Consider the following 19,203-nt stretch of genomic DNA (forward strand, 5'->3'; position numbering starts at 1 on the left):
AGTTCTGATTCACATGCATTTGGAGAGGCAGGGGCTGATTAGGGTTAGTCAGCAAGGCTTTGTGCATGGGAATTATTGTTTCACGGACTTGATTGAGTTTTTTTGAGGACTTAACCAAAAAGATCGATGAAGGCAGAGCGGTACATATTGACTACATGGATTTTAGGAAAGCTTTTGACAAGCTTCTGCATGGTAGACAAATTAGTAAAGTTAGATCACGTGGGATTCAGGGAGCGCTTGTCAATTGGATACAAAATTGGCTTGACTGTGAGAGAGAGAGGGTGGTGCTGGAGGGTGTTTTTCAGACTGGAGGCCTGTAATAAGCAGTGTTCTACAGGAATTGGTGCTGGGTCCACTATTGTTTGTCATTTATATAAACAGTTTGGATGTGAATTTAAGAGGCATGATTAGCAAGTTTGAGGATGACAGCAAAATTGGTAGCATAGTAGATAGTGAAGAAGATTATCTAAGATTGCAAAGGGATCTTGATCAATTGAACTAATTGGCTGAGGAGTGGTAGATGGCATTTTGTTTCAATAAATGTGTGGCATTGTAATTTGGTAAAGCAAACAAGGACAGAACTTATACAGTTAATGGTAGTGCCCTGGGTAGTGCTGTTGAAAGAAAGACCAAGGAGTTCAGATACATAGTTCTTTGAAATGGTTAAGGCATTTAGCATGCTTGCCTTCATTGTTCAAAGCATTAGGACATCACGTTGAGGTTGTACAGGATGTTGGTGAGTACACCTTTGGAGTACTGTGTACAGGTCTGGTCACCCTGCTGTAGGAAGGATATTATTAAATTGAAGGCGTTTCAGAGAAGGTTTACCAAGATGTTGCTGGGATTGGAGGGTTTGAGTAAAAGGAAGAGACTGGATCGGCTAGGATATTATTCACTGGAGCATAGGGAGTCGAGAGGTGACCTTATGGAGGTTCATAAAGCTATAAGAGGCATAGATAAGGTGAATAGCAAATGTCTTTTCCCTTGGGTGGGAGAGTTCAAACCAAGGTGCATGGGTTTAAGATGAGAGGAGAAAGATTTAAAAAGGACCTGAGGGGCAACCTTTTCCACATAGAGGCTGTTTTGCAAATGGAATGAACTGCCAAAGGAAATGGTAAATGCAGGTACAGTTACAACATTTAAAAGGCATTTGGACAGATCCACGAATAGGAAATGTTTGGAGGAATGTAAATAACTTTTTTTTTAAACCAATTTCTGAATAGGTCCTGCGATTTTCAATGATTTGTGTACTCATGTCCCTGCAATACCTTTCAAATTGTAAACAATATATCCTTTCACACTTCCGTACATTAAATTTCGACTATTGTGTATCCACTCAGATCACCAGCCTGTCTTTATCTGTTTCATCAATGCCATCCTCAAAATTCACACATTTGTGTTACCTGCACCAACATATGATTAACAAGAAATACTACTAACCTCCGGAATATTCTATGTACCTTAGTCCAATATGAAAAACAACCGTAGACCATTACTCTGTTGATTGGTTCGCAGCCAACTTTGTATCCATTCTGCCACTATTTCTTTTATTCCATTGCTGATTTTGCTTGCAAGCTTATTATGTGGCTCAGTGGTTAACACTGCTGTCTCACATTACCAGAGTCATGGGTTCGATTCCACCCTCAGGCAACAGTAAATGAGTTTGCACATTCTCCCTGTGTTTGCGTGGGTTTCTGCCGGAAGCTCCAGTTTTCTCCCACAATCCAAAGATGTGCAGGTTAGGTGGATTGGCCATGCTAAATTACCCATAGTGTTCTGGGATGTGCAGGTTCAGAGAGTCAGTGTGGACCAGTTGGGCCGAATGGGCTGTTTCCACACTGTTGGAATTCTATGATTATCAAATACCTTTCAGAAGCCACTGAACATCACCACATTACCTTCATCAACCTTCTTTATTACCTCATCCAAATACTCGATAAAGATAAATAGATATGATTTGTCTTTAATATCCTTGCTAGATTTTTAAAAATTAATCCATACTGATCCACTTCATAACTGCTCCTGATTGCAATCAAAAATAGCTCCATTATTTTCTAATTCCCTGCTTCTTAAATTGCCTCAAGCTCCACTATTTAACCAAAAGTAATATGACAATAAACTATTGTTTAAAAATTCAGTGTCTGACTAAATCATTTCTCTGCATCCTAGTTAAATCATCCCTTGACTTCTCGTCACACTTCACCTGAAACTATTATTAATTTTCTCCGTTTTGTTTTAGTGAACTTCCTCACCCACCCAGAAATCTGCAAGCAAGTTTAAACTTATCAAGCAGCCGGGCAGTGGATTTATCTTGGACGCGGCCCTTTGATGGAAACAGCCCCATATTACACTACATTGTGGAGTTATCTGAAAACAGTGAGTGCTCTGTTTAGCATTGTTGCCAACTGTACTGAAAATATTATATAAGTTGTCACTGGCAAGCTTATCTTTTTGATGAGCATGTTACATGAAAAACATGTCGGTTGCCAATGGATATGTAGAATATTTTGTGACCGGTGTCATTGTTAATGTTAAGTAATTCTGATGCATTTGAATTCCATTTTTGGTAAGATTTGTGCATCTGAGAGAGCACCTTAAAATTTGCATCTACCCTGCGTCTGCAGCAGCTTCCCTACCAGAAAATTTTGACATTGCTTTTGTTTTCCGTATTCTTAAGAATAATTTTGCTACCATTTGACATGATATGATCTTATTTGGAATGAATGAAGTACTCGAAGATTTCAAAGTGCTGGTAAAACATCTTAGGCGTTGAATAAGACCTTCAATTGGCTTCACTATTCTAGACATCAAATCAGAGCTGTCAAAGGAATCTAAAGAAAATGCTCAAAAGCATCAAAGTGAAGCTCTTAAAGGCATTGAAATAAAACTCAAAAGTATCAATTGGTATCAAGTGCAACATCAGTCCGATTTGCAAAATCCTTTTGTCAATTAAAATCCTAATGAATAATAATGAAATAAATAAAATTACAAAGTTTTGGTGAGGATGAAATAAAAATTTTATTGATTTTTGTGATGCACAATATTGCAAACATTAGTCCATAATTTATCTTCAAGAACCAATGTATGTTTCAATTCTGGCAAATCACCATAAAAATGTAATTCTTGACATTTTATGCTCAAAAACTAAAAATGAGATAATGAGCTTGCCTTTCAAATGGTGTCTCATCAAGAGAGCGTGTGCAATCACTGGTTGAAATTGTCCTTTTCCTTCTGCAAATCTAACAATGAACTTGCCTGGATAAAATTTCCTGGGAATGATGGGAAGAGATTGAAAACAGTGCAACCATTCTGAGCACTGAAAGGAAATCAATGCTGACTGTAAGAGTTTGAATGCTTTGATATTCCATTCATTGCCAATTAATGCCTTAGATGCCCGTTGATAACCACTTGCTATGTCAAATTATAGCTGTGATTGCTCTTCAGTGCAATTGATATCCAGTATTAGCTGAAAGATTGTATTTCAATGAAAGTAAGATCATGAGATGACTGAACAATTGTTTCCAGGAGCAAATGAAATTTGTTGAAAGTGCATGATATCAAACAATGTCGAAAAGCATCAAAACGTTCTGATAGGACCCTGTTAACTGGAAAATCATTGTAATACGTAGTGAACGCAGTTGTCCATATATTTCTGTCTTAATGTTAATTCATTAAGTGCAGCAATTTCTGTGTTCTTGAAACCTTTTTCCTGACTAGGTTGTTTAATATGTTGATGTTTCATACAATAGAATGAAACATGATATAAAGGAGGAGGCTATTGGGCAAATGTATCTGTGAAGGAAGCATCTAATTTGTACCACACCGGTGTTACTTTCCCATATTCCTCCAAATCTTTCATCTTTCAAACATTTAATCAATTCTGTTTTGAAAATTACAATTGAATCAGTTTCTGATACTCTTTCAGACAGCAGATTCCAGCACAGAAACAGACTCTTCAGTCAAACATATCCATGCCAACCAACTATCCTAAATTAATCTAGTTCCATTTGCTAGCATTTGGCCCATATCTCTCTCAACCCATCCAAATGCCTTTTAAATGTTGTAATTGTACCAGCCTTCACTACTTCCTCTGGCAGCTCATTCCATACATGCATTTTCCTCTGCCTGGAAAAGTTGCCCCTTAGCCCCCTTTTAAATCTTTCCCCTCTCACCTTAAACCTGTGCTCTTTAGTTTTGGACTCCCCTACCCTGGAGAAAAGATCTTCGCTATTCATCCTATCAACACCCCTCAAGATTTTATAAAACTCTGTAAAGTCACCCCTCAGCCACTGACACTCCAGGGAAAATAGCCCTAGCCTATTCAGCCTCTCCCTATAGCTCAAACCCCCCCCCCCCCCTACCCTGGCAACATCCTTGTAAATCTTTTCTGAACTCTTTCAAGTTTACCAACATCTTGGTAAGTAGACCACCATTGAATGCAGTACTCTGAAACTGGCTTAACAAAAGGCAAGTGTACCACCTTCACTACCCTGTCTACCTGCAACTTCATTTTCAAGGAATTGTGAACCTGCATTCCAAGATCTCCTTGTTCAACACTCACTAGGACCTTACCATTAAGTATATAAGTCCTGCCCTGATTTGCTTGTTTAGCAAAATGTAGCACCTCAGATTTAGCTAAATTAAACTCCATCTATAACTCCTTGACCCATCTGATTAAGGTTACATTGTACTCTGAGGCAACCTTCTTTGCTGTCCAGTACATTACCAATTTTGGTGTCATCGGCAAATTTATTAAACATATCTCCTATATTCACATCCAAATCATTTATATAAATGACAAAAAGGATGGATTATAGATGATCGAAGTTGGAGCACAGGAGAAAATTGTAGCTGCTTTTCTCAGGTTTCTTTCAGTGCTGAAGCTGATTTCCTTGATTTCTTGGAGCAGTAATTACTGTTTTAGAAGCTGTTTGCTCAAAAATATATATTGAATACCAGTTCTTAAGAGATTATTTTCATCCAACAAAATTATCCCAAGTTATAGTTAATGTGAAATTCAATTTGTTCAAGTTGTTTTTGTTATTCTAGTGAGGAGACAAATGTACGGCTATTATAATTCTGTATGTTGCAAGACTGTTTTTACCTTAAGTATTCTCTTTTATTCTTTCATGGTATGTGAATGTCTGCTCCCATCTTGAATTGTTCTGGAGAAGGTTTGTGGTGAATCACCTTTCTGATCCACTACAGTCCACCTGGTGTCCAACATTCACAATGCCATCAAAAAATATTTTTAGTCCCAGATACAAATAGTCCTGCCCTTGTCCTACTGGGTACTAAAGGCCACTATTTTCAAAGGTTACCTGGCTTGTCAGTGATGAGTCTACTGATCATCAAAAGGTAATAATTAGATTGCCTCTTGGTGGAGACAGTGACTGCCAGGCACTTGTGCAGTGCAAATATTGTATGCCATTTATGTGCCCAAGTCTGGATATTGACGAGGTCACGCTGCATTTGGATGGGACTACTTCAGCAGCTGAGGAGTTGCAAATGGTGCTGAACAATGTATAATCTGTTTACATCCCCACTCCTGACCTCATGATTAATGAAGCAATTAAAGATGTTTGGGCTCGGATGCTATTGAAGAACTTTTGCAGTGATGTCCTGAGATTGCATCATGAGTTGTACCTGCACTAGATTGCAAAGCAATCTTACAAATCTAGAAAGTATAAATCAGGAGTGTGATGGAATACTGTCCCTTTGCCTGATTGAATGCATTTCCAGCAGCACTCGAAATTCAGCATCATCAAAGACAAAGTAGCCTACTTGATCAACACTGCATTCACCACATTCAACATTTGACAGTGTGGATTCATGTGCACAGCCCATATCATCATGGAAGTCAACCTCCCATCCATGGACCTCATTTACACCTCTCATTGCCGTGGAAAGACTGCCAACATCATTAAAGACCCATTCCACCCTGGTCATGTATTCCTACAACCTCTTCTGCCACGCAGAAGATACAGAAGCTTAGGCACACACATCTGCAGGTTCAAGATCAGCTTCCCTGCTGTTATTAGACTCATGAATGGACTGTCTTACTTCAGATAATGTTCATCTTGCCTCCATGCGTGTGCGGGGTAACCTGTACATCTCACTCTGTCCAAGTTTTTTTTCCACCCTATGATCTGTATGTCCTTACTATAATCTGTCTGTACAGCTTTGTAAACAAAGCTTTTCACTGTACTTAAGTACATGTAATAATAAATCAAATTAGTCAATCAGTTCAATCCTTCCATCCTTCCATCAGCAGTACAACCTGGTTGCAGTTTGTGGTAGTCTGTTTGTTCAACCTTCCAAACTTGTGACATCTACCATCTAGTAGGACAAAGGGGAGGCAGTAGCCTACTGGTATTATCACTGGACTGTAAATATAGAGATCTAGGTAATATTTTGGGTCCCGAGTTTGAGTCCCACCATGGCACCTGGTGGAATTTAACTTCAGGAAATATCTGGAGTTAAGAGTCTAATGATGACCATGAATCCATTAGTGATTGTCAGGATAACCCATCTGGTTTACTAATGTCCTTTAGGGAAGGAAACTGCCATCCTTACCTGCTCTAGCCTAAATGTGACACCAGAACCACAGCAACTTAGTTGACTCTTAACTGACCTCCGGACAATTAGGAATGTGCAATAAATACTGGCCCAGCCAGTGACTCCCTCATCCCATTTAATGAATTCTTTTAAAAGGTACATGTGCAAGGGAAGCATGCACTTCCACGCCACCCATCATTCTTCATATTGTATTGTAATTCTGGCATTATAGGACAAAAGCATTGGAAAGCAGTACCAGGTAATGGTGTGGAAGTATCTTCACCACACATTCTGCACCAGTTCAAGAAGGTGACACACATACCCTGCTGAGAGAGATTTGGTACCTCACCAGACAATATGCTGGGGAGAGCCGGTACCCTTACAATTAACAAACACTTCACTGAAATCTTTTTACAAATTTGTTGTGAATTTTATTGCACAAATAAAAGATTTTATTTCCACTGTTCATCTCTATCTCTATTGAAAATATCATTGATAACTAACTTAAAATATTGCCATCAAATAAGCCCATCAATGGATTGAACCTTTATTGTAACATTAAGTTGCTGAGTATATTGAATGTAACAATTTTTGATCCATTTGACAGAAACCCATCTGGGTCAAAGGGAAAAAGTTCTTAACATCACTCGTACCTCATTTAAACTGACCAGTCAAAAGCAGTCTACATAAGCAAATAGTCCGTATATTAGAGATAATGCCATTTTGAGTGCATCCTTCTTCTTTATGATATGTATTACAATTGACTGTCAATGCCACTCTACTATAACATATGTGCATCAGTTATCCTTTTAAATATGTAATATATACTGTTTTGCATTGTATTTTGAGAAGTTATTCTACATCCTTGGCATGATGCTAAAAACCCTGAGGAGTTTGTTTTAATTCATGTGATTAATAAAAATCCAAGTGCACTGATTATTCACACAACAATTGAAACAATTATCCACTGAAATTATAAAAGAAAGTTCTAGAATTCTCTTGATGGTTCAACAAGCCTATCAAGTCATCTACATCTGCCAGCTGCTCTGAATAAAACTATGGCTCCACAAACACTGTATGGTGCTCCTGTCATAACTGTACAAATACTGTGAACAGAAGATTATAACAAAGTGTAAAGAGTCAATTTCACAACTCTTAACAGGCTTAAAGAGGAAGCTAAATTTAATTACTCTTTTTGAAGTCTAACATTGTGTGGCTTATTGAACAGCTGACATTGCAAACTTGATAATGATCATCTGTACAGATATTAATTCATCACTAGTTTACTCCTCAGAAACTGTAGCCCTTGGTGTCTACATGCAGCAAGACCTGGGCAATATTCAACCATAGGCTGATAAATGACAGGATCATTCATGCCACACATCCTACCTAGGGACAATCTTAGTATCCCCATTGACAATTAACAATATAATTGATAAATCCAGCACAATAAATATCCTGAAAGTTACCATTGACCAGAAGCTAAACTTGCCATGGTTGTGGGTATATTCACCGAGCTGTGCAGATGTTTCATTCCCTGTCTAGGTGACATCTTCAGTGCTTTGAAGCCTCCTGTGAAGCGCTGGTGTACTGCGTCTTCTGGAATTTATTTGGTTCAGTTCCTGCTGCTTCCACTTGCCAGTTCCAATAGTTCATTGTAGTGGCCAAAATATTGGGTCTTGGTCTATGTTTGTTGATGGAGTCTGTGGATGAGTGCTATGCTTCTAGAAATTCTCTGGCTGTCCTCTGTTTAGCTTGTCCTATGATCATTGTGTTGTCCCAGTCGAATTTGTGATCCCTGTCATCTGTATGGCTACTAGAGACAGCTGGTCATGGCGTTTAGTGGCTAGTTGGTGTTCACGGATGCGGATTGTTAGTTGTCTGCCTGTTTGCCCTATATAGTGTTTTGTGCAGCCTTTGCATGGAATCTTGCAAAAGAACCATCAGTCTTGCATATGATGGGCATAGGTTTTTCTCTTTGCAAGCTCCTTCTCTAGACATGTACCTCTCAGAGAGTTCTGACTAGCAGTCAATAGCTGTTGGTATGGTAGCAGTTCTCCTCCCAGCTGTTCAATTTTCCACAGTCTTATACCCCAAAACATCAGATTGTGTCATTGGCTTTCAAGATTGTCAATATACTCAATTCAAACTTGATTGGAATTTGGTATTTTGGGGGGATATAATTTAAATTGATTGGCCTAATTCAAATCTGTTTTGTCATTTCCAGGCAGTCAGCTACCCCAGTAGCTGGAGCACATTTAACATTGTGCCTTATTGAGAACACTTGGTGCTGTCACTGCTAGCTTTTATACTTTTGTTCTGGTGACTTGACTGAGTGTGGCTGTCAGTTTAAGTGCTGTCATGAAGCCGAGCAGTTGGATAAGTCTGGCTGTTAGTTCTGAGGTATTTTTATATAAGGTAACGCAGCTAATGTGTTGGGTCATGGCAGGTCCTCGTCGCATTGTTTGCTAGGCATCTGCGGATGAAGTTGCGGGGGTATCCGTTCTTGGTGAAGAAACTGTAGAAGCTAAACTTGCCCAGTCATATAATTGCCGTGACTACAAGAACAGATCAAAGACTTGGAATTCTGTAGTGAATATTGTTACGACACTACACTTCACCTACTTAATTTAAAACCAGCAACACAGAAAAGATTTATCCCATGCAGCAAAAATTAGACTGCCCAAGAACTATTTAAAGTAAAAATTAACAACTTTATTTCTTAAAATATAACAGAGAATAATTAACAAACAACTATTTACATTTCCTTCCTCTAACCTATCTTTTACCTTCCCTTTCTATAATATTAGCCCGATAAAACTCCCATTAAGATTTACAGAAAAATTGAAATTTTAAAACCAGCCAGCTGTTGAATCTTCTCTTTATCTTCGTTGGTAGACTGGCTCTCCAGGTCAGTGTTGAGGTTTTTCTCTTTGCAAGCTCCTTCTCTAGACATGTACCTCTCAGAGAGTTCTGACTAGCAGTCAATAGCTGTTGGTATGGTAGCAGTTCTCCTCCCAGCTGTTCAATTTTCCACAGTCTTATACCCCAAAACATCAGATTGTGTCATTGGCTTTCAAGATTGTCAATATACTCAATTCAAACTTGATTGGAATTTGGTATTTTGGGGGGATATAATTTAAATTGATTGGCCTAATTCAAATCTGTTTTGTCATTTCCAGGCAGTCAGCTACCCCAGTAGCTGGAGCACATTTAACATTGTGTCTTATTGAGAACACTTGGTGCTGTCACTGCTAGCTTTTATACTCTTAAAGGTATAGTACACCCACATCTTTATAACAATATTTTAAAATTTTATTTATTCACGGATGTGGACATTGCTGGCTGGGCCAGTATTTCGAGCCCATCCTTAATTTTCCTTGAGGAGATGATGATAAGCTGCCATCTTGAACCATTGCACATCTCTTATGACTTTACTAGGACGAGTATACATATAATTGTGCCCACTGCTGCATAAGCCATCACAAAATGTGTAAAATCTCATCTAAATCACTAAGATAATCAATTTACCTGGCTAACTGCTATTCAGATCAAATGCTTTTCAAACTATGTTCCATTAACAGAAAGCAACTGTTTATTGTAATGTAAATAGCTTCAAACAGATGGCAGGGAAAGAAAGCATTACTAAATTATTACTATGCAACTTGAAGTACACCCTTTTTAAACCCCAAATATTCGTGCACACATTAATGTTTAAGACAGATAAAGGACAGATGGTTGGCACATATAGGTGGAAATAAAATAGACAGGGAACAAAGTTCTAAAGATCCAAGTCCAAACCACACTGTAAGGTTAAATTGCCCCTCTCCGTTCCTTTGATTTCACAAATGATTACTGAGTTGTCTGTAATGGATGGTCATTATCCATGGTGATAGTTGATCTCATGGACATAGGTCTTTATTGTTAGAATTCTTTCTTATAAGTTTTCATGAAGAAGGGAGAGAAATGTTTTCAGTTTACAAGTTCTGGTGGTCTTCAGTTCTGTACTGACAGATTTGTAGCTGAATCAACCCAAGGGCAGCCTTCAGGCAGTTTTTCCTTAACTCAAAAACATTTGGTGCTACTCCGTCTGAATTATGTATTAATCTCACTCATCAAACAGCAGTATTATCTTGCATGGCTGAAAATGTGCAGCACTTGATTTTCCAACTGGTGAAATTCTCTTGTTATTTCAGATATATAGCCATTTTCCATGTCCATTTCAGCTTATAATCTGAAAAGTAAATAATGTGATCTCTTGGTGTAGGGACACCAGTAGTTCTGTTCTGGAGGACTTCAGGATTTTAACCAAGTAACATTTATCGAAAAGGGATACAGCAGGAGGCTTGGAGAGGAAATTGCAGGTTGTGGTGTTCTCATGTATGTGTTACCCTTGCTCTTTTAGATGGCAGTGGTTGAGGGTTTGCAAGGTACTGTCTCAGGTACTTTGGTGAGTTTCTGCAATGCGTCTTGTGCATGGTACAAAGTTAAAAATCACACAGCACCGGGTTATAGTCCAATAGGTTTATTTGGAAGCACTAGCTTTTGAAGCACTGCTGCTTCATCAGGAAGTTGTGGAGTATAAGATCGTGTTTCCAAATAAACCTGTTGGACTCTAACCTGGTTTGTGTGACTTTTAACTTTATACACCCCAGTCCAACACCAGCACCTCCAAATTATAGATGGTAAACATTGTACAAATGAGATGAAGGAGGGGAATGCAGAAAGCTGGGATTGGGTACCAATTAAATGGGCTGATTTGTCCTTTTTGGTAGTGAGCTTCTTTAGTGTTCGCGGGGCTGCACTGATCCAGGCAATTGGAAAGCACTCTACCAAATTCCTTCCTTGTGCCTTCAGGATGGTGGACTAGCATAAGGGAGATGAGAGGTAAGCAGTCTATGTTCAACTTTCGCAAGACCTCAATAGGATCCAGGCATAGGCTGACAAGTGACAAGCAACAATCATGTCACACAAGCAATGTTCTCTCTAAGCTATGCAACCATGTGTGCAGGCAGCCTCTACAAGATTCTCTGCTTGGAGATCAGTGTACATATACCAATCCCACCTTTGACTTCTGGTTCCAGAAGTCACTGCTGTACATGGAGCTTTGAGGCTCATGCAGCCTGAAAGAAAATTAAAGGGAGCACTGCACAGAAGTGCCAGGCAATGATCATCTACAGCAAGTTGTAACGTAACCATTGTCCCTGAACATTCAGGGATTAACATCACTGAAACCAACCCACTATGAACAGCTTGGGGGTTACCATTGACCAGAGGCTATATGGCTTGCCCTGATAAAATACATGGCTACAAGAACATATCATATGGTTGGAATCTTGCAGGATGTTTACTCACCTCTTGATTCCTCAAAGCCTGTCTGCCACCTAAAAGGCAGGAGTGTAATGCAACATTCCCCACTTCACTGGATGAACACAGCATCAACAACGTTCAAGAAGCAAGCAAATAATAAAAGAAAAGATTCCTAGAGTCTGACATACTTTTGTGGATGCAATATTTTTGTGGCTGGTGTAGTTGTTTCTGATTGATGGAAACTCTACCATCCAAAGGATGTTTAAGAGGTAGCCTCAACAAAGATGTGCTATTAAGTGTCAGGAGGAGGTGGTTGGGCTTTATTTTGTTGGAAATTATCATTGTGATGCAAATTTTATTTGTTATTGTTGGGTAAAGCTGAAATATTGGATGAGTCTTGTTGCATCAAACTCCATTTGCCACCTCTCAGTCCAGCTCTGCAGCTTATCTATTCCTTCTGTAACCTACAACATCCTTCATCTCTATTTAGAACTCTACCAACCTTAGTGTTGTCCACAAATTTACTAACCCATCCTTATGTGCCCTCATCCAGGTCATATATAAAAATGACAAACTGCAGTGGACCCAAAACAGATCCTTGCAGTATACCACTAGTAACTGAACTCCAGGATGAATATTTTCCATCAACCACCATCCTCTGTGTTCTTTCAGCAAGTCAACTTCTGATCCAAACCGCTAAATCACCCATAATCCCATCCCTCCATATTTTGTGCAATAGCCTATTGTGGGGAACCTTATCAAACGCCTTACTGAAATCTATATACACTACATCAATGGCTTTGCCCTCATCCACCTGTTTGGTCACCTTCTCAAAGATCTCAAAAAGGTATGTGAGGCATGACCTACCCTTCATCGTGCTGACTATCCCTAATCAACTTTTTTTCTAGATATAACTCTTATAACTCTTTCCAATGCATTACCCACAACCGAAGTAAGGCTCACTGGTCTATAATTACCAGGGCTCTCTCTACTCCACTTCTTGATCAAGGGAACAACATTTGCTTTCCTCCAGTCTTCTGGCACTATTCCTGTCGACAATGAAGATATAAACATCAAAGCCAAAGGCTCTGCGATCTCCTCCCTGGTTAGAAAAGTGTTCAAATGAGGCTTTGTGAGTAAAGCTGAGGAATAAAATCAGGGAAGGCAGACTGCTGGATGTGTATCACCATCACTGGATGATAGAGAAGCAGATATGTAGCCAATTCACTGTGATATGTAAAAACAAAAGTACGATAATCGTATTAGGGCATTTCAACTTCGCTAACATAAATTGGAGTAGTCATAGTGTAAAGGGTTTCGATGGGGGCAGATTTCTTGGAAGGTGTGAAGAACATTTTATATCAGTACGCAGAAGATAGTATGGTGCTGGACCTAAGTCTGTGGAATAATATCACACAGGTGTTTGAAGTGGCAGTGGGAGAGCATTTTAGTGATCGCAACCACAACAGCATACATTTTAAGTTTGTTATAGAAAAAGAAAAAGATGGTCGCAATAAAGGGATTTTGTCTGGGGGAAGGAAAATTTCATTAAAATAAGGCAGGATCTGGCCAAAGTAGACTGGGAACAGCTGATTCTGAGCAAAACTACAAGAGAACATTTCAACATGGAATTGGCAAGAGTGCAGGCCCAACATGTTCCCTTTAGAGTGAAATGTAGGAGCATCAAGCTCCGAGAATCCTGAGGAATATTTAGAACTGGATTGAAAAAAGAAACTTTTAACAAATACAAGGGGAGCAAATTAATAGAGGTCCTTTTGGAGTATTCGAAGTGCAGAGGTAAACTTAAGGAAGCAGTTAAGACAGCAAAGAGGGAACATGAAAAATGATTGGCGAATAGGATTAGAGAGAATTTCAAAATATATCCAGGGAAAATGGATAACCAGAGAAAGAGTAGAAGAAAGTGAGGACTGCGGATGCTGGAGATCAGAGTCAAAAACTGTGGCGCTGGAAAAGCACATCCAGTCAGGCAGCATCCAAGGAGGCAGAGAATCAATGTTTCAGACATCAGCCCTTCGTCAGTGAGATAGAGCCCATTAGGAACAAAATGGACAATCTGTGCATGGAGTTGGAGGACACTGGTAGGCTGTAAAATGAGTACTTCACTTCTGTCTTAACTTTGGAAAAAGAGAATGTAGGTACAGAATTTGGGGAGAAGGACTTTGAGGTTCTTGAGCAGTTTGACATAGAGAGTGAGGAGATATTGGAGGTTTTGGTGGGATTAAAACTGAACAGATCCCCAGATCTGGATGAGTTGTATCCCAGGCTGCTGTGGAAGATGAAGGAAATTACAGGAGCTGTGACCTAAATTTTTAATACCTATCTGGCCACAGGGGAGGTGCCAGAGAACTGTAGGGTAGATAATCTGGTTCCATTTTTCAAGAAGGGTGGTAGAGATAAAAACAAAAACAGAAGTTGCTGGAAAAGCACAGTAGGTCTCGCAGCATCTGTGAACAGAAATCAGAGTTAACGTTTCAGATCTGGTGACCTTGGTTCTGAGGAAGGGTCATTGGACTCAAAACTTTTAATTTTGATTTCTGTTCACAGATGCTGCTAGATCTGCTGATCTTCTCCAGCAACTTATGTTTTTGTTTCTGGTTTACAGCATCCACAGTCCCTTTGGTTTTTATTTGGTAGCAATAAACCAAGGGGTTATAGACCAGTGAGCCTCACATCAGTAGTAGAGAAACTATTGGAAAAAAAGTTCTGAAGGAAAGAATTAATCTCCACTTGGGGAGGCAAGGTTTGATCAAAGATAGTCAGCCAGGCTTTGTGAGAGGGAGGCTATGCTGATTATCTGGGTGTGTAGATGAGGGCAGTGCTGTTGATGTAATTTACATGGATTTCAACAAAGTCTTTGACAAGATCCTACAAATGAAACTGATGAAAAAGATGGAACCCAGAGTAACTTGGCAAGTTGAAATCAAGATTGACTTACTGGTAGGAGAGAGAGGGTGGAGGTAGAAGGCTGTTTGTCTGATGTGAGTACCACATCCAGTGGCATACCACAAGGATCAGTATTGGGTCCCATATTGTTCATGGTATATATAAACATTATAGAAGAAAATGTGAGGGAGATGATAAGTAAGTTTGCAGGTGATACGAGTATTGGCCGGGTGGTTGACAGTGAGGAAGAAAGTCTTAGGTTACAGCAGGATATAAATGTATTAGTCAGATGGGCAAATAAGCAGCAGATGGAATTTATTCCTGGTAAGTATGAGATAATGCACTTTAGAAGAAGAAACAAGACAAGGAAGTACTCAATGAATGGCACAATACTAGGAAGCTCAGAGGAGCAGAGGGATCTATTCCTCTAATGTTCCAATGGGACAGACCGAGTTCTGTTGTCCTAGTTTCTCTGTCATGGCAGCTTATCCAAAATGCCCACCTTCTTCCTCAAACCAGGACTACCCATCACCAATGCTGACAGGGTCCTCGGTCATATCTAAACCATCTCTCTCACTTTGGCCCTCACACTTCCCACAGAGGGCTCCTGATCTTCATTTACCATCCCATCAGCATCCATGTCCAGAGGATCATTAGCCACTATTTCTGCCACTTCCAGCGGAATGCCACCACCAGACACACATTCCCCTCCTCTCCCTTGGCAGCGTTCTGCATGGACTGTTCTCTCGGGGATACCCTGGTTCGCTCCTCCTCTACTCCCAATATATCCCCACAGCACTTTCCCGTGCTGTCACAGAACGTGTAACACCTGCCTGTTTACTTCCTCCCTCCTCACTATCCAATGCCCCAGACATACCTTCCAAGTGAAGGAATGATTTACCAGCACTTCAGTCAATCTATTCTACTGTATTTGCTGCTCACAACATGCTCTGTTCTACATTGACGAAGAGAAATGCAGACTGGGTGACCACTTTGCAGCAGACCTACATTCTGTCTGCAGAAATTACCCTGAGTTTCCTGTTGCGTGCCATTTAAACACCACCATGTTCTCTAGCCAACATCTCTGTCTCAGGCTTGCTGCAGTGTTCTAGTAAAGCTCGGCGCATGCTGGAAGAACAGCAGCTCACTTACCTCTAGGGGACCCTGCAGCCTTCAGGACTCAATATCATGCTGAATAATTTTAGGTACTGAGCACTTTCACCTGTGTCTTTACCCCAACTCCCTGCACAACAGACCTTTTCATCTCCTTTGCTGCCACAAACAATTCATTTTCAGCAGCTAATGGTCCCAATTTTTGCTATTGATTCTCCCAAACTGACCTTTAACTACTCCTGTGTCTGTCCAAATGTTTTTCTCTCTCTCTGGGCTCCATCTCCACTTATCGTTTACAAATACAAACCCACATTCCCCCACACACACACCCACACATGCACACCACCCACACATACAAACCATACACCACACCCATTGCCGTACCTACCTTCCTCCCTTCAGGATATGTATCAACATTTTTCTGCCTAAAATCAGTTCTGAAGAAGAACTGGACCCGAAATGTTAACTCTTTCTCCTCTCCACAGATTCTATCATACCTCCTTGCAGCGATTGCTATTTTTGTGTGAGAGTAATCTTGGGGATGCTTTGTCCACAGATCCCTGAGGCAGCAGGAGAGGTAGTTAAATGTAGTTAAGAAAGCATAGGAGACACTTGCATTTATCAGTGATGCCATAGATTATTAGAGCAGGAATGTTATGTTGGACTTTGATTAAGCCACAGCTGGAGTACTATGAGTAGTTCTGGTCCATCACTACAGGATGGATGTGATTGCACTGGAGGGGGTGCACAGGAGATTCACCAAGATGCTGCCCGGGATGAAGCAGTTTGGCTTTGAAGAGAGACTGAATAAACTTGGGTTATTTGTTCTCTTTGGAGCAAAGACCTGAGCAGAGGGGACCTGATTGAGGTGTATAGAATTGTGAAAGGCATGGACAGCATTGTTGGGAAGCACTTGTTGTCCTTCATGAAAAGATAAATTAACAAGGAGGAATAATTTTGAGGAAGCATAAAGTTTTGAGGGAATTTGAGGAAAACAGTTTTCACACAATGTGGTGGGAATCTGGAATGTGCTGCTTGTGAGAGCAGTTGAGATGAAAAATCTAATAACCTTTAAAAATGACTTAGATGAGCACTTGAAATGTTATAACATTCAAGGCTATAGGCTAAGTGTTGGATAGTGGAATTACTTTTGCAAGTGCAGACTGGGCAGAAGGACTTTTTCTGTACTGTATGATAATGTGCATTTTAACAACCATTGAGCCTCTTAAGTACCAGCAATGAAGTCTACTCGCGTCTAGTATCTGCTGTAATGTAGGGAGCATGACAGCCAATTTGTGCACAGCAAGTTCACGTAGAAAGTGCAGTGATAATGACCCAATAGCCTGTTTTGCTCAGGTCAGTCAAAGAATAAATGTTGATCATGCCAAGGAGAAAGAGACTCCTGCCTTGAAAATTTGTCATGGTTTCAAATTAGAGAATGTCATTCCTGACATATGATTTAAACCAAAATTTTCTGACTCAGAGGAGACTTTTTTCCAACTAAGCTATGGCTGATGCCTATATGAAAATAAATAAAATTGAGCATTTTTAAGTTGTCATTGTACTTACACAAACACCAGAACAGTAAAAAGGATGTGACATAAAAACTAAACGATAAACAAAGGCACTGGAATAAAACACATTTGTCACATTTTCTTCACAGCCCTCATCTTTGAATTATTTCCTAATGTATATTTATAATATAATGGGGTATCTCTAAAACTGCTGTAGATAGCTTAAAAAAATTCTGATCTTTTGCAAGAAAATGCTTTATGAACAGTTTCAATTTTATCATTTCCTGAATCCAGTAAAATATTCCATTGTGCTTCATAGAGACATAATTAAACAATAATATCAACAAAAATAACAAAAGGTTTAGTTGCTGAGAATTTTATATCAGAATTAGAAACATGGCACAGCTACGAGTTCACAAAATGTTAATTTTCTGTCCCTTTGCAGCAATAAATCAGCCATTGAATGTAAGTTTGAGTCATAGAGTGTTGCAGTGCGATGCAAATCAGAGATGAAACACCTGAAATATCACGAAGTGGCATCACAGCATTTGAGGTTTTTCACATCCTGTGGGTGTGCTGTCCTTAGCTTGTAGCAGCTTGAAATGTTTTACATGGAACATACAATACTGCTGCACAGTACAGGCTCTTCGGCTCACGATGTTGTGCCGAGCCTTTATCTTAATCTAAGATCAAACAAACTTACACACCCCTCAATTTACTGCCGTCCATGTGCTTGTCATGCAGATGCTTAAAAGTCCTTAATGTCTTTGACTCTACTACTACTGCTGGCTGTGCATGCCACGCACCCGGTACTCTCTGCGTAAAGAACCTACCTCTGACATCTCCCCAAACCTTCCTCCAATCACCTTAAAATTATGACCCCTCGTGACAGCCATTTCTGCCCTGGGGTAAAGTCTCTGGCTTTCTAATCTATCTATGCCAATCATTACCTTGTACATCACTATCAAGTCACCTCTCTTCATGTGATACAAGATTTGAAGCAGAGACCATTACATCCTTAAAGAAAAGTCAAATATTTGGAACAGAATTATGGGGAGTGAGCTAAATAGTGGGGTTCATTTAGGATTACTAAAGATTTTGCTTAGCTAAGAGTTTACACAGTTGGCCTCATTTATAGAGTCATACAGCACAAAAACAGACCGGTCCAAATCGTCCATGCTGACCAAGTTTCCCAAACTAGTCACATTTTAGCCCATAGCCCCCTCAACCTTTCCTATTCCTTTTAAATTTTTCCCTTCTCACCTTAAACCCATGCCTCCTTGTTTTGAACTCCCCCACCCTAGGGAAAGGACCTTTTCACCTTATCTATGCTCCTCATGATTTATAAATATCCATAAAGTTACCCTTCAAATTCCTATGCTCCAGGGAAAAAAGTCCCGGCCTATCCAACTTCTCCTTGTAACTCAAATCCTCTTGGTAAATCTTTTCTGAACTTTCTCTGATTTAATAGTATCCTTCCTGGAGCAGGGCGAACAGAACTGCACATAGTATTCCAAAAGCAGCCTCACCAGCATCCTGTCCAACCTCAACATAATGTCCCAACTCCTGTACTCAGTTGTCTAAGCAAGAAGGCAAGCATGCTAAATGCCTCCTTAACCATCCTGTCTACCTGTGACACAACTTTCAAAAAGCTATGTACCTGAGCCCCTTGTTATTTTTGTTTCAAAGTGTAAGCTTCTTTCACGCCAGGGCAGAAAACACAGACCCCAGTGCCACTCCCTGGTCCAAGCTTCTGCTCTCTACCTTAATCTGAGCAAAGTGGTCCCAACCCCAATGAACAGCT

The 19,203-nt window shown here is 39.9% G+C and overlaps 1 protein-coding gene across 4 annotated transcripts in view; it reads left to right on the plus strand.

Moving 5' to 3' along the window:
- sdk1a (sidekick cell adhesion molecule 1a) overlaps positions 1–19,203 on the plus strand; it is an 856,101-nt gene that overhangs the window by 576,028 nt on the left and 260,870 nt on the right. For all 4 annotated transcript variants that reach the window (XM_043711901.1, XM_043711903.1, XM_043711902.1 and 1 more), the window contains one exon: positions 2,240–2,376. In XM_043711901.1, coding sequence (XP_043567836.1) covers positions 2,240–2,376 — 137 coding nt within the window. The remainder of the gene's footprint in view (positions 1–2,239; positions 2,377–19,203) is intronic.

This window comes from Chiloscyllium plagiosum, chromosome 21 (genome assembly GCF_004010195.1).
Source record: "Chiloscyllium plagiosum isolate BGI_BamShark_2017 chromosome 21, ASM401019v2, whole genome shotgun sequence".
NCBI lineage: Eukaryota > Metazoa > Chordata > Chondrichthyes > Orectolobiformes > Hemiscylliidae > Chiloscyllium > Chiloscyllium plagiosum.